General features: G+C 33.5%; 1 protein-coding gene across 1 annotated transcript; it reads left to right on the top strand.

Annotated features, from left to right (window-relative positions):
* The first annotated feature begins 1495 nt into the window (after positions 1-1495).
* On the top strand, positions 1496-7405 carry LOC129217819 (transmembrane protein 53-like). The gene is made up of 3 exons (XM_054852157.1): positions 1496-1584; positions 1663-1785; positions 6111-7405. The coding sequence occupies exons 2-3, from the start codon at positions 1705-1707 to the stop codon at positions 6933-6935; spliced, it is 906 nt and encodes a 301-aa protein (XP_054708132.1). The 5' UTR covers positions 1496-1584; positions 1663-1704; the 3' UTR covers positions 6936-7405.
* The last annotated feature ends 8416 nt before the right edge of the window (positions 7406-15821 follow it).

The following is a 15821-nucleotide window of genomic DNA, read 5'->3' as shown; positions in this document are numbered from 1 at the left end:
CCCCAAGGAGGGTACCCCTCTGCATCTATGTGTTTCGTAGTTGTTCCCTCCCCCCAATCGGGAGCAGCACCCAGGATACCCCTTAAAATTTCTATGGTACGGTTCGTGCCACGATCCCCCTTGAGTGGGCACTCAAGGGGGTCAATTAATATGTTATCAAAATTAAGGTAGTTAGTACAACGAGGGGGCCTCCGTAGCTCTGTGGTAGAAGCTTCGTCTTCCAAGCCGAAGATCGTGGGTTCGATTCTCGCCTGTGCCTTGAGTGTTATTTCCTTTTCTAGTGTTGTAAATCTTTCCTGTGTGTGTGTCCGGAGGCAAGGCGCATGGCACGCAGTACTCTATCTATGTGAAGCTGTCTAGCTCCTAAATAAATAGATAAATAAAGTGCAACGAGTGGGACTTCAGAGCAGACAGCATGATTGAAATTTTTAGGGAGAGGAGGGTTTGCTAAAAGTTGTCTTTGTCGTTTTTAGGGGATCTCATTTTGGGGATGCATTTGAGGGGAGGGGACGTCATTGTTCTTGAGGGGGAAGAGGAGCATCTCTGATTTAGGAAAGATTTTTTTGGTGCAAATGGAATTTCATAAAAAATGCGGAAAAACTGTAACGTCATTTAGTTTGTTTTATTATAATTCAAAATATATAACTTTCGAATACAGAACGAACCAGTTTGTTTTCTAAAACTAATTTGTATTTAATGATGTTTACCATTCTTGAAAATACCAAATACATGAAAAAAAGTACACTTAAAATCAGAAAGAACATACTCCTTCAGGAAGTGTTTCCAAAAAGGAAAAATAAACTGCAACTGTATTGCTTATGGTATCGCACTTTTTTTTGGCATCATGTTCGGCATGTTGATAAGAACTCGCCTTGAAATAGATGAAGTCGCCAATATGGTAACCATGGGCCCAGGATCGTTCCTGCATTGACCGACGTGTCGTTTTAATTACACTACATTATGCCCAGTTTCAATGCACGAAAAGTATACAAGATATATGCTCTCTATGTCTCTCTTCTTTGATATCTAAAAAAAGAAACGATTTTTTGGATGCAATTTAGTTATAAAAACAGTGAAAATAATCTAAACGAACCCTTAAAAATATGAGACACTGATAAATAGTAAAATTTTACACTTTAAAGTTAACAAAATGGGTTCAGGTTCTAATATTTAATAAAGATATTGAAAATTTATCGTCAACTCATACTGAAAAGTATCATATTGTTGTAGGATTATTATTTTGAACTTATTAATAAAAGCAAATCTTGAATTTGAGAAAATTTCGACGTGACAGCTAATGATCACGTGCTTCAATCAACCAATCAACAGCTTAAACCGGTAACCAGTCCATTAACCGGTAGCTCATAGAAGCATCATAGAACGCTGAGATTAATAATCGTCTAGTCACCGGTTGACCAGTAGAGTTCGTCGAACGCAACCAAAATGCTTCTTGTTTTAATTTATTTATTTAATTTCGATGATTGGCAACATTACTGCATTGTAGTCTGCCAAGATTTTATTAAAGCCAAAGCTTTTATTTGTCGACTGCGAATTAAAGGAAGTCTTGAATACGTGAGAAGGAAGGTAAATATGATTATCTGTATTCAAAATGTACTTGTAATTTGAAGTTCCTTTTTTTACATCTAATTTTATGCATTTCAGATCCTGCAAGAGAAATAAGGTAGTTTTGGATACACCGGAAAAATGACTCTTTTTCTCAGACAGTTTCACATCATTTCTTCATTGAAATCCAGTCCTGACAAAGAGCTGCTTCCTTTTTATAAAGTATACCAGTTTTTGATTTCATATTCTTTCTCTGATTTACTGAACTACCGGTTCTTTTCGTTGCTTGTGTTAAACTTAATTTAATTTGCAGTTTGTGATATGTTTTCTATCATGTGTGTTTTCTCATTTTTCTTTGATATGCATTGTTGTTCTACCATGATTTTTATTTTCATTCTCATGGAAATGTCTTCACAGATTAATTTGAATTCTGCAAAAATTTTACTAAGTGACTGCCCACAAATGGTGCTGTACTTCGATTGGGTAGAGGGGTTTGTGAAATTGTGAGTTTATGACAAGGGATGGGGTAACAACAGATGTGACATCATGTATTTTTTTTAAAGTAAGAATAGGTTATTAAAAAATAGTGTGACATTTGACAAAAGAGGGGAGGGGTATGGTGAAGTGTGACACTTTGTGGCAAACGGGTAGGGGTCAAAAAATTGAAAACATGTGATATTGTTTACGTATAGCCCCAAATGTTTTGCCGTTCATGTATCATTTTTGTTTTTGTTAATACATTGAGGTTTTTATTTCATCTATAATTGATTGTTTTTTATAAACTGCACACCTTTTGGCTTCAAAATGCAAGAAAAAAGTTCTCTTTCATCTTTTGATTTTTTAGAATAGTATACTATTTCTCATAAAATATAATTTGTGTTCTTCTGCTTTAGAAGTCTTCAGATAAAATAACTGGTTTTGTGGACTAGTTGACAAGAATGTGCTGTTCTTGGCACAAAATGCAGTTTAACATGAAATATATGTGTCTATGTAAATTATAACCATTTTATTTACATCTCATTTATTTTTCATAAAATCTTTATAATGTAGCTAAATGGCTTTAATTTAAAATCTATCTGTGAAAAAAATTACCTCAATTTAACTACACAAAATTATTGTGAGTGTAAGAATAAAATTAAAAAATATTAAATTGGTGTGAAATTTCAAAATTGTATGATCATTTTAATAATATACCACTGGTCGCAGGGACTGCTGAATTTTACTTCAGGGTGGTTCAAAAAAATTTTCATTGATCTTGGACTAGAGAACCGCCAATGATTTCGAACATTGGTTAATGTTTAGTTGCTCTTTCTTTCAAGATTTTTAAAAAATTTTATTATTATTATTATTTGTATAAATATCAAAAATTTCATTGAAATTTTAATGCAATTTATTTACTCTGAAACCATAATGTGTTTGATCTGCAGCCAGGCTCACTATTTAAACGGTTAAGAGGGGGCTATTGCCATCCTTGGCTTTGAAAAATCAATCTATTTTATATAGACTTTGGGTTTTGTTGTTTTTAGGCAAAATATCCATTGAGTTAACTTTTCCAGATTCAATAAAAAACATTTGCATTGAAGAATAGCCGCAAAGCTCTTGTATAGCAGGCAATTTGTTGATGTGACTGCAAAAGCTCACCTTCTGTGAAGTCACAATAAATTCCACTGTGTATTTCATGAGTGCTTGCAGAAATATATATTGCCATTCCTACGAAAGCACAAAGGCTTCAACCCCTTCTAATACTCATGAACTATATCCTTTTGAACATAATTGGGCACTTTCTGAATAGATACTTTGTAAAGATGGGAAATGTGTAGAAAATTTTACAACCTTCAAGAAATTATATTTGCAGTGGAGTGAAAACATTTAAAATTAACTGTACCCAAAATTGTTATGTAGAAATTGATGTGCACAATCAAACAAAGATAGAAATTATTTTCTCAAAATTTTTTTAGTAAAATCTTAAGAATTTTTCACCAAAACGTTAGAGTAATCTCAATTTTGCACAAATAACTTGTCTTATTTTCTTCATATACTGTGAGTCTGCTTATCATCAAAGTTAGTGCACAATTTTCTGGAACAAGTCTTAAATTGAAAAACTTATCAGTAACTAATTAAATATAATTTAAGCAGGAAGTCATCAGAAATTGTACATTTAAAATAAATCTGTAACATTAGTTTCAAGATTCACAATGATACTTCATCAAAAGCTTCAAAATGTAATTACATTTTTGTTTGACAATTTTTAACGTATTGTATTAGTATAAGTTAAAACATTCCTTATACTTTTGAAATACATTTATTTATGTAAACAAAAAAAGATTAAATTGTCAATTGTTATTATTGTTTGAAACAGGAACTGAAACATACAAAATTTTGGAACAAACTTTTGAAAATAATCTTAACTACTTTTATTTAGACATAAAAAAGTCATTTATTTTCATCCAAAAAGTTTTGGATGTCTTTTCCTCTGCTTAAAATTTAAACATTCACTGAACACATTCTCTAATGTGCACTTCATTGTTAAAAATTATTTAACTTTAGTAATATCAGGTTCAGCTTTCTATCTTTTATTATGCAGTGAAACCTCTTCGAGCCAGCTATCTGTCTTAAGCGGTCACCCCTCTTAACGGCCAATTTTATTGCGTAGATTTTTTGGCCCATGGACTTTATTTTGAAAACATCCCTAGCAACGGCCATCCAACTCTTCTGAATGGCCGCTGGGAGGATGCTTCCATTCATTTCCTCTTTCTAATTCAACAGCCTTTCAGTTCAAACGGAAGTGTTTCTGGCTGTTAATGAATTCCGATAATTTTTTAGTAAAAACATCACTCACGCTTATTTTATTAGTTAGTTAGTATTTGTGTGTGATCTGGGTTTGCAAACAACTCTGTCGAAGATCCTTTTTACGAATCTCAAACAATGTATTGAAGTTCTGAGCAATATGAGCGTGGAAAATCGATAAGAGAATTAAAGTAGGATTGCAAATTCTTTCCAGCACTAAACAGCAGTGAGAGAAGGGTCTTCTGGCTAAGAATTCTGCGAAAAGGAACATTTTTCAATCGCATTTAATATTAATTTAAGATTGATTTATCGTAACTGATCAATTTGCTGTGAGCAATATTAATGTTTTTACAACAAATAAATGTTTCTGCCATTCAGAGACTTAATTTGGCCTTAGACAATCAATTTTTGTAATTGTCAGCAAGCTAAACTTTCAAGTGAAGTGATTTTGGGGATGATAGCTAAAGCCATCTGAAGTTTGGATGACAAATGAAATGGTTAGAGGTTCACGTTTTAAACTGAAAAACTAATTTGAAAACAATTGTTAGAGAAAATTAAAAATGACTATTACCTCTTTAGAAAAGTCTCAAGCTTCATTTTATGTGTTCGACTTGCTTAGATTATGTGTTATAGAAATTATATTGAACTGTAACGAAAACCCTTTAAAACTGCCACCCCCTCTGAACGGCTGATATCTTAGGGAGGGGCGGCCGCTCAGAGGTTTTTTTGTATTATGTACTGTTTTTTTTTTCTTTACAAAGCATAAACCAGAGATATAATTGAAGTTTTTTCAAAGTGAAAGTACTCTTTTGATTTTTAAGGGGTGTAAAACTCATTTTTGAGGGGTAAAATGTAGAGCATAATAATGAGCTGCACCATATAAAAACTAACTTTCTAAGGTTTAAAAATAATTATGGCAGGTAAAACAGAAATGTGCACTATTTTGAGTTCAACATTTAGAATGTTGAATATTTTTTGCTTAAAAAATAGGAAAATAAAATGTAGTTTAAAAAAATAAAACTGTTTTTTCTTTCTTTCTTTTTCATCATGTCAATGTTTTTGCCTTTAATACAAATCATGAAAATATGCATAACTAAATTTTTGAGGCATATTTCCGATTTTTAATGCAAAACGCATGTAGAGATGTTAAAAATGCCCTGTATATAGTATATATATTTTAATGAATGTATATATGTAATAATGATGTTATAAGCTTATAATACAATGTTTAAAAAGTAATCAAACAGAGTTTACTGCTATAACATGACGAGTAAAGAAAACTTCCATATTTATTTTTTTCCTCATTTAATGCTTGTTTAGTTTGTCAGTGGAAAGGATCATAATCATCAGATAAAGGATCATCTGTAACATCTTCACACTTTGATGGAGAATAAATGAGTAAGATAAATACAAAAATAAAAATATTTTTTAGAATGATTAGAAACAATGAATAACTTTTCACTAGAAGAATTCTAGCTTAGTATGGTCCTTTTACTCGAAATATTACCAAGGATAAATCATCTTACACTTTAATATGTTTGGCAATCAAGTTCTTTTGTTAGATACAAGCCCCCCCCCCCCCACCCCATGGGATGGCTCAGAAAGCCATTGAAATGCTGTCAAAAGGGGTAAAAAATAGTTGCAACATGTGGAATAGATGCATATATAGTGCTGCAATCTTATTCTTATTGGATTCATTTTATGTGTTAGTACTGTGGGTATGCATATTCAGTGGCTTTCTTTTTTTTGTGCTTTTTCAGACTATTGCTCCTGTGCTATCCTTACACCCAGCTGTGTGTAAACTACATACTCAAACTGTGAGAAAAAATATGCAACTCAGCGTAAATGATAATTCAGGTGAAAAGAAAGAAAAACCTTTGGCTATCATTTTATCATGGATGATGGCCAAAGAATCTCACATTGACAAGTTCAGGTCTTTGTATCTGACAAGAGGATTCGATGTATTGACTGTTAACATGGCTCCGAAAGATTTGCTATTTCCTGTGTCTGGTTCCCAGGTTACTGCTAAGAACATCCTGGACTATGTGAATGAAAATAACCAATATGGCAACATTGTTGTTCACGCATTTTCCGTCGGGGGATATTTGATGGGTGAAATGTTCGTAAAAATGCGCGAGCTCAAAGACAAATATCAAAGTATTGCTTCGAAAATAAGCGGCGTCATTCTCGATAGTGCGGTAGATATAGAGGGAATACCAACTGGATTTCCCAGGGCCTTGTCGAAAAATCCCCTTACGATAAAAGTACTGGAATGGTATGTTTCATCACACATGTCGCTCATGTATAATGTTGCAACCAAACATTATCTAAGGTCTTCAAAAAATTTTCACAACACCCCTCTCAGATGTCCTGCCTTGTTCTTTTTCTCTGAAGCCGATAAAGTCGGGAATCCTGTAGGCAATCAGTTAGTGATGGAGAATTGGCAAGTTAGAGGGGTGGATGTCCGAGCCAAATGCTGGAAAGATTCCAAGCATGTGAGTCATATGTATAAGTACCAAAGCGAATATTTGAATGAGATGGATCAATTTTTGGCTAAAATTAATTTATTACCTGCTAAAGTATAATGTATTCATTGTTTATTTACATGGTGTGAAACTTTGTTTTGCATTTCATGATGGATTTATTCCCTGTGTTATAGGCAAACAATTTGTGTTTGACATATTTTTCATCATTTTTGTTGAAAATAACACCTTATTTATGTAACTTAAAAATCACAACTGAATAATTGCCTAGCTGAATTGCAATTATAATAATGTGGTATTCTGCCATTTTTCTCGTTTGTAAAAATTCATCATCAAATATTAGTATAAAAATTATCATTAAGTAAATCAAATTATTCTAGATAAAATATTACTTAGCAATTAAATATTAGTGATTTATTTACTTTTACCCTTGATGCATTTTAGAATGTATGTCCACTACTCAAAAGTTGCATGAAAAGTATATACCTTTAAAAGCACTGTCTCTTCCTAACTATTCAACAAATTTGATATTTAGTTAAAGGAATATTGTAGGGCAGTCAGTCACCAATGCAACATTTCATTGGTTATATCTGGGCAGGGGTGCCTATCTTCCCCAAGTTCAATGGTGCAAATTCTCCCTAAATTTTTTTTCAACCTTCTTTCCCTTTTTTATTTTTAGCTCTCTTTTTTAATTATTTTTTTTAAAATTTTTGTATTTATTATTTATTTATTTATTTTTAATTATTATTATTATTTTATTTGAAAAGTTCTGTGCTATGCCAATGACATATACACACACACACAAAACAAACAAAAAATTAAATAAAATATTAACGGGATGAAATAAAAGAAAATAATTTAAATAAAAAATAAATTTATAAGTACATTTGGATAAATAAATAACAAAAGCTTTTTAAATCCCCCACCCCCAAATTTTGATGGTGCAACTATCATTTTTTTGGGGGGGGGGGTCTTTGTGGTAGTTAGGGGTTGGGCCCTTGATCTAAGGGGAGTTGACACCCCTGTTATTTAATAGCTGGTTTCAGCTATTCAAACCCACTTCAGTTTTTGATTGTATTACTTGTATTACCCACATATGGGGCCTACTTTGTAGACCCTGAAAGGTGGAGAACCCCTAGGTTATATCAACTCAAATGTCTTATAAAAAGTCGCCAATTTGTAACATATTAACATGCAAATTTACGTGATAAAATCATTTGTCATAAATAAAAATTATTTCTTTATTAACTTGCAAAAAAATGTCTCAATTGCATTGATGTAATTAATTTAGGACAAATATTTACTAATAGTTTTCTTTAAAGGTAGAAAGTTTTCTAAGAAGTGAAGCGGTTATTTAAAAATTCATTAAAAATCAATCACTTTTTTTTATTCAAGACTGAAGCAGTTGATGGCAGTTAAATGAAATATGTATACTGTTGTGGTTTTAACATTTAGTTTGTTTGTATTTTTTTTATTAAAAAATAACAGGACATTCAACTGTAATGCTTAAAAAAAAATCCAACTGATGATTTTTGAAAAAAATATTATCCACATTTCAAAATTTTTATTTAAGCTACAAAGCATGAAAATTTGCTTTACTAAACTTTCAAGATGTGTTTTCGAATTTCAATACCTGAAAAAAGCTTGGGGATACATTAAAAATATCTCTGCATTAAGATAATGTGTGATGATGTACACTAAAGAATAGTTATAAATTGATTGTAATTGTTACATTTGATTTTTTTTTTGCTTCAAGAGTAATATTAAAACACATAGGACCAGGAAAACCCATTGAGAAAAAATACATTTTTTTCTCTTTGCGGTAAATTTATTTTAATGCTGTAATCTTTATGTAAATTTTATCAAAAATACAATTTACATACAAAATTAATCATACAAAATTACTACAATTTAACAATCAAGGGTACATTTCAGTTATTTAGGGTTTAGTTTTTTTCTCTGATCAAGGTCAATATAGAATAATAAAACAATAGCTTGGGGAGAAAAAAAGATGTCAACTTTTGTATGGGAAAGGTATTGGTGATTTTTTTTTTTTTTTTCTGTGTCAAAAGTTCAGGTGAGTTATGTGAGGGTGACCAATATGAAAGTAAGCAGGTACTTGAAAAGTAATAATGCTGTAAAACTATTGAAATCTTTTTTCTGCCTTAGAAAAGTAAAGGGCAGTAACTGCAAATTTTTTATTTTCCTTTTTTTACATTTTTGTCATCTATCATATGTTTGCTTATTTGGTTTCCGCTGAAAAAAAAGTCTTAAAAGTTCATTTCAGAAATTTTGACACTTCAAAATGTTGAACATATAACTGGTTTTAATGCTTTTACAATGTGTAGAAAATGGATGATGTTCACCAGATCCATCATTATTTTAGACTTTTCCAGGTGGAGAGGGGAGGGAGGGGTCAGCAAGGCATGTACCGTATTTTCGGGAGTAAGCGCCGCACCCGGTGTTAAAATATATTCTGAAGGAGAAATTTTTTTTAATGTATGCGCGTACCCGGTAAAGCGCCGCACCCGCCATAAGCACCGAACCCAACATTAAACAACTTAAAATAACAATTAGTAGTAAAGAAAGCTAAAATGAAATGCAAATGAAAGAAATATTTTTAGTTAACGAAACTATATATTTTTTACTGTAAATATAATTTTCTTACCTTGGGAGGAGACATTCGTTAGTTATCCAGAGCGAGAGACGTGGACCCTTCTCTTCAATGCCTCACCAATGTCAAACTCTCTGGCCTAAGTAGCACAAAAATATCGATCGACGTACAAACGACACAGGTCGACGTTTGAATATCGAACAATAACGGATAAGGTTCTTGAAACATATAGAATTATGTCGAAGTATAATTTTTCGCCGACTTGATTTAAAAAAGGCATTTTTACTGCTTATTTCGAAGTTTGACATCAATTAATCATTATTAAAAGCGTTTATATAGTAACATTGTTATTTATATAGAAATCAGAAACAAAATAGAAAATTGCAAACATTAAAAACGTTGTTTTATGTTAGAAAAAAATATTGAAATACTGACGTTTTTTGACGTACTACTTCTACGGTAATCGTTATGTTGTGCTAACTCTCAACAGCAGGACGATGTAGTGCCATCAGTTGGCAGCATTTTCAACGTTTTTTTAAAACTTGGATTTTTTTCCTTGGAAAAGAAAAGACTAAATCCGCCGCACCCGTTATTTGCGCCGCACCAACAATTTTTTTTTTTTTGCTTTTTTTTCTTGTATGCGCCGCGGCGCTTATTCCCGAAAATACGGTGCTCTATACATTTTTAATCGAAAACTAACCGAAATCACATTCACATGAATGTATTTACATGAATTCCTCAAAGCCAGGGTTGCCCCCTCATCTCCAATTTTCTAAATGATAGGTTTGATTTGCCCCTGGCTTCATTAACTCTGGAGTGTGCATTGTTTGCTTTTATAAGCCATGTGTAGGTACTTTTGCATTTCTGAAAAATGCAAGTTTACATTGCAAGCAGTTTTCTCTTTCTTCTTCTGTGAACACGTGACTAAATACTGAAAATTCTTATGCTGTTGAACTCAGTTATGCATTATGTAATATGTGCCTTTAATAGTATTCTAAGAAGTAAAATGCTACTTAGTTATATAAATTTTATTTTATATTTTGTATTCCCTTTTTATATGTTCAACATGTATTATAAAATATGTTATAATATTACTTAATAAATATTTCAAATAATTATTTTTCTTGTAATGCTAAACGAAGATTTTGAAATAAAATAGTACTTAATGATCTCGAGTTCTAGGCATATATGTTGTTTGTTTCTAAAATGGTATAAAGCGTTCTATTTTGAAATCTTCAAAAAAGTAAAATAAAATAATTCCATTTTTTCCTCTGAGCAAGAAAACTAACTATAAAATCTCTCAAATTAAAGTAGTTTACTGTTTAAAGTTTGAAAGCATCAATTTCATTTTTTTTTTTTTTTTTTTTTTTTTTTTTTTTGCACATTGCAAATTTTTAAATCTTTGAAGAACAAAATTTAACAGAAAATTTACCATTTCTAGTTTTATTTAAAACAAAAATCAGAAATGTATATGACTAATAAAGTTGAAAGCACTATAACCATTAGTTATATTACGCTCTACTAGAGTCTGTTTGAGTTTTTACCCTGAGAAAAGAGTAATAAAAAAAATAATAATAATTTGCTTTCGCAAGCTTTTCTTTTGAAACTCAACCTGTCAAGCAAATAATAATAGTTTAATTTAATCTCAAAAATATAATGTTCGAATTTCTTTTTACTTCCTTTTACAACAAAGGAAGTATTGTATTCGCAAAAAAAAACTTCGCTCAAAAATCGGCCTTAATTTCCATTTTTCTCGCCCCCGAATGAATGTTGATTTCTTTTTCGACCCGACCACACGTGGATACATGCCTAAGAACGTATAGACACCAGAATCCATTTTGACGATCCCCGAGTTAATTACAACGAGTTTTCTCGTGGCGTCCGTATGTACGTATGTATGTGCGTATGTATCTCGCATAACTCAAAAACGGTATGTCCTAAAAGGTTGAAATTTGGTACGTAGACTCCAAGTGGGGTCTAGTTTTGCACCTTCTCTTTTGGTTGCATTCCGATGTTCCAAAGGGGGTCTTTTACACCTTTTTGGGGTTAAATCATTAATTTCAATGTAAACTCAAGCGGTGCTATAATTTGGCAAACACTTGGCAATATATCGCCAAGCTTTTGGTCGCCAAGTTTTGTCGTCAACTTGGGCGACGAATTTCGTGTGGTTTTTTTTATTTTTTAAATCTGGTTTCAATTTGGCCATATTGAGAGAGTTAACCATTGAATCACACTAAAACTGCCAATATTGTGAAAATATATCTGTATAAAACGTTTTCTTTGCTTCGGTTCGCAACAGGCTTGGGATGAAAATATTTCAAGTTTTTTGCTCTCTCCGATGCACTATTATCTTTGAATTGGAGCGAAAAGGAAGTCATGTGGTGCACACATAAGCTCGTTTATTATTCCTTCTCAGCCTTTTTACGATTCCTTTTTTTTGGCTGACATGATGAAGATTGTCAATGCATATAAATTAATTTGTTTTCAGTAATTCGCAGAAATTCTCACAAAAAAAGTCGAATTTTCTTCCTTAAATTCAATGTTCCCTTTCTTCTAAAAAAAAGAAAAATCTCTTAATAATGTTGTAAATCTCTTGTTCACGTTTGTTACCTGAGCAGTAAAGTAAATTCAAACTGAAAAACAAATACTAGCCTTGTGACAATATTATAATTTTTTTCCATAACCTGAATCAACCTGGATTTTGGTTTCCCTGAAGTTCCATTCAAGACTTGAGTCTCTTCTGCGAAACCAGAACAAGCCGGTGTACATTAGTTCAATCTCTGTAGAAGCTAAACTCTTATTTTTAACCTTTAAAATGTTTTTTTTTTTTTTTGAGCAATCACGATTGCTTATTGCTTTCATTTGACTGTTTTTGATGTCCTATCATTTTTCCCACCGCCACCCTCCACAGCATCACCGTCGACCGGCTCCTCACGATGCTGCACCTCTAGCGAAAACCGTCTCCAGGTTTCGTCAATATCCTACACTTACACGCATACATATACGCACCTACACACATATACATATAAACACCTACACACATGCACAAACACATACACACACACACTCACATGCACACAACTACCCACACACTCATGCCTGCACACAGACACAAACACATATGCCTACACACACATACACATACCCCACACACACACATACACACAACTATCCACACATTCATGCCTGCACACAGACACAAACACACATGCCTACACACACACATACCCACCACACAGAAACACACACGCTTACATATACACACACTAGTGATTGCGAAAAACATAATTTGAATTCAAGATGACAAAATTCAAATTAATTTTTTTTTTTTTAGTTTCAGAGCTAGTGGGAGCAAGGCGGGGTCTTCGCCCTGGAGGGTGAAAATCCTCCCCATTTCTGTTTTTCTCGTTGTGTATGAAAATTTAAAGGAAGGTGGGCAATGGGCTGCATTTTCTGATTTGCTTCGACTCGAAAAAATCGAAGATCCTTCACTGGCTGTTGAATGCCTTTACTGAATTTCACATGTGAACACGATCGTTGTGATAACGATATTTCTCCTTCCCTTTGAATATATGCAAAAGAATGCCAACCTTGATGAGCAAGACATTTATATGCTTCATATTCTATCAGGAAAGAAGTCATTTTGTTCCCCTTCTTTATAATCATCATTTGCGTAGACAATTTACACTTTTCTTATGCCTGCTGTTCATTAAATTGTTTTCCATATATTAGAGATAGATACTTTATTGAGCTATGATGTTTGATAAAGTTTGTCTGAAAATAAAAGGAAGAGACAGAACAAAAGAAAATACGAACACAATCAACTTGTAAGTAAGAATTGGCGCTAGGGATGGCCACCTGTTGTGGAGGGGTAGGGGAGACATGGCGCAGATTGCGCCACTGAACTTTTTTTTTTTTGGGGGGGGGGGATGTTTTGAGGATTATTTTTCCGTTGTGTGGAAGGAGGGGCACCCCTGATTAATGCTGCCAATTTTTATATAGAACTTCTTATTACTAATATTAATTAAGTGAATTCCAAGAATCCCCAATCAACGTACGTATGTCCGATTTCATACTTAATGTATAAGGAATCGAATACGATCAATTGTATGTCAGTAGCGAAACTAGGAATGTCGTTAGCCCCATCTAAAAGGAAATTTCTTGCTATGCTATACTGATAGATAGAAGTCTATCGGTTCCCCGATTATCTTTGCATTTTTGCGATTTAAATCACATCCATTTCGTTAGAAGGACTTCGTTTTCAAAATTGTATTGTATTAAGACAAAGGGTGCCGCGAATCGAAAAAGTTTGGGAACCCCTGTAGTAGTTTATTAAGACACTCTCCCTGAGGTGGTATTTTTCCTCCAGTAGAGTAACTTCATTTGTTGACAATATTCACAAAATTGTCAATTGTGTGTTTAGTTCTTTTCCAGTCGGTTGTTTCCTTGGTTATATCAATTCACTTTTACTGCGCTTTTACTTCAGTCTGGAATAAGCCTTTTGGTATTTTGTAGTAAGTTACCGCCCTAAGCCAGGGCTAAGGCAGAAATACTTAAGATACACCACCAGCTCAGTTATTCCATCCGAGGACTGCAGTTTCGTGCTTTTTAGCACTCATCAGCCCGGAATAGGAATCGCATGAGCTGGAGGCGGAAAACCTCTTAAGGGAGCCAAGAGAGCCAAACAAACTGGTAGCTAATGCAGAATTAGCAAACCAGATGAGTGACCGCAGCAATGGTGCGGTTCAACTCAAAGATTGATGTCAAAGCATGGTATTTTGTAGTAAGTTACCGCCCTAAGCCTTGGCTGAGGCAGAAATACTTAGCATTAGTTTGGCAAGTTTGGCTCTCTTGGCTCCCTTAAGAGGTTTTTCGCCTCCACCTCATGTGATTCTTATTCCGGGCTGATGAGTGCTAAAAAGCACGAAACTGCAGTCCTCGAATGGAATAACTGAGCTGGTGGTGTATTTTAAGTATTTCTGCCTTAGCCCTGGCTTAGGGTGGTAACTTACTACAAAATACCATGCTTTGCCATCAATCTTTGAATTGAACCGCACCATTGCTGCGGTCGCTCATCTGGTTTGCTAATTCTGAATTAGCTACCAGTTTGTTTGGTTCTCTTGGCTCCCTTAAGAGGTGTTTACCCTCCAGCTCATGTGTTTCCTATTCCATGCTGATGAGTGCTAAAAAGCACGAAACTGCAATCCTCGGATGGAATAACTGAGCTAGTGGTGTATTTTAAGTAAGCCTTTTGGTGTTTATATGGTTTTACATCGAATTATCACTTATACATTTTCTAGTTTGTCACAACTTGAGTGGTGGTTTTACCCTATCGACTTGCAAGGTATCCTCGCGACATAGAGATCCCAAAGAGCCTCGTAATACCTGTTTCTCAAACTCTTATCTTAAATGTGATTGTGATGTACTAAAGGAGCCTCTAACCTGTAAATCCTCATTCTGCACTACTTAAGTTGGGTGTAAAGAAATGTATCGCATCAAGGGCGTTCATATGCAAAATTGTAAGGCGGGGGGAGAGGGGCTCAAATATTTTCCCCATGGTTTAGCAGGATATTTCCTCCATGGAAACTGATTTCAGTGCAGATTAGAGTTTATTAAAATTTGACGTTTTTAATAACTTATTCATTAACGGCTGAGGAAGAAATGTTTGTACACTTTGGCAAAGAAAAAAGCAATAAAAGCAAGGAAATTTAAAATTCTAAGTTGGGCTTGAACCCCTCTTGCCCCTCTATATGGGCGCCCTTGTATCGCATAGATATTTGTGGATAGCATGCATATATTTAAGGTTCATTTTTGGAACTTTCTCCCTTACGAAATATTCGTTTCGATGCATTTTCTCAATGAATAATTTTTAATAGATATATGGAGGTTTTTTCCCGCCAACAGAACGTATTTTTTCAAAATTTTGCAGGCAAGTTTTATATTTCTCTTTAGGACGAACTCCCTTTATTCACAACAGTAATTGGTTTATAAATACTATTAAGTGGCAGCATTTTATGGTATTTGATTGGATACATTGCAGGGTTCTGTCATTGGTAATCCACCTGGAGCCATTGTAGATGGTCGAAGACCAGGAGCACGTGGCGAAATACTAGACATAAAGAAAAACGCTAAACCAAATTGATACAATTTATCAAAAATACTATTCCAAAAACTGATAAAACTTTTTCTCACTGATATGCGGGTGTTTTCTTTCTGTGTGAACTGTGTTATTTGATAAGAGACCTAATTTTGGACATTGATCTATGAATAGGAGAAGAAAGTTTTCAAATAATCTTATCAGGTTCATGTCTGGCGGACTCGAGTGCTCAAAATAGATTTTTAAAAGAACTATGGAGTTCCGAAAGTCGAAGGTT

This window comes from Uloborus diversus, chromosome 2 (genome assembly GCF_026930045.1).
Source record: "Uloborus diversus isolate 005 chromosome 2, Udiv.v.3.1, whole genome shotgun sequence".
In the NCBI taxonomy this organism is placed as follows: Eukaryota; Metazoa; Arthropoda; class Arachnida; order Araneae; family Uloboridae; genus Uloborus; species Uloborus diversus.
Note: the sequence above shows the minus strand (reverse complement) of the source record. Positions and strands in the feature narration are given on the sequence as shown.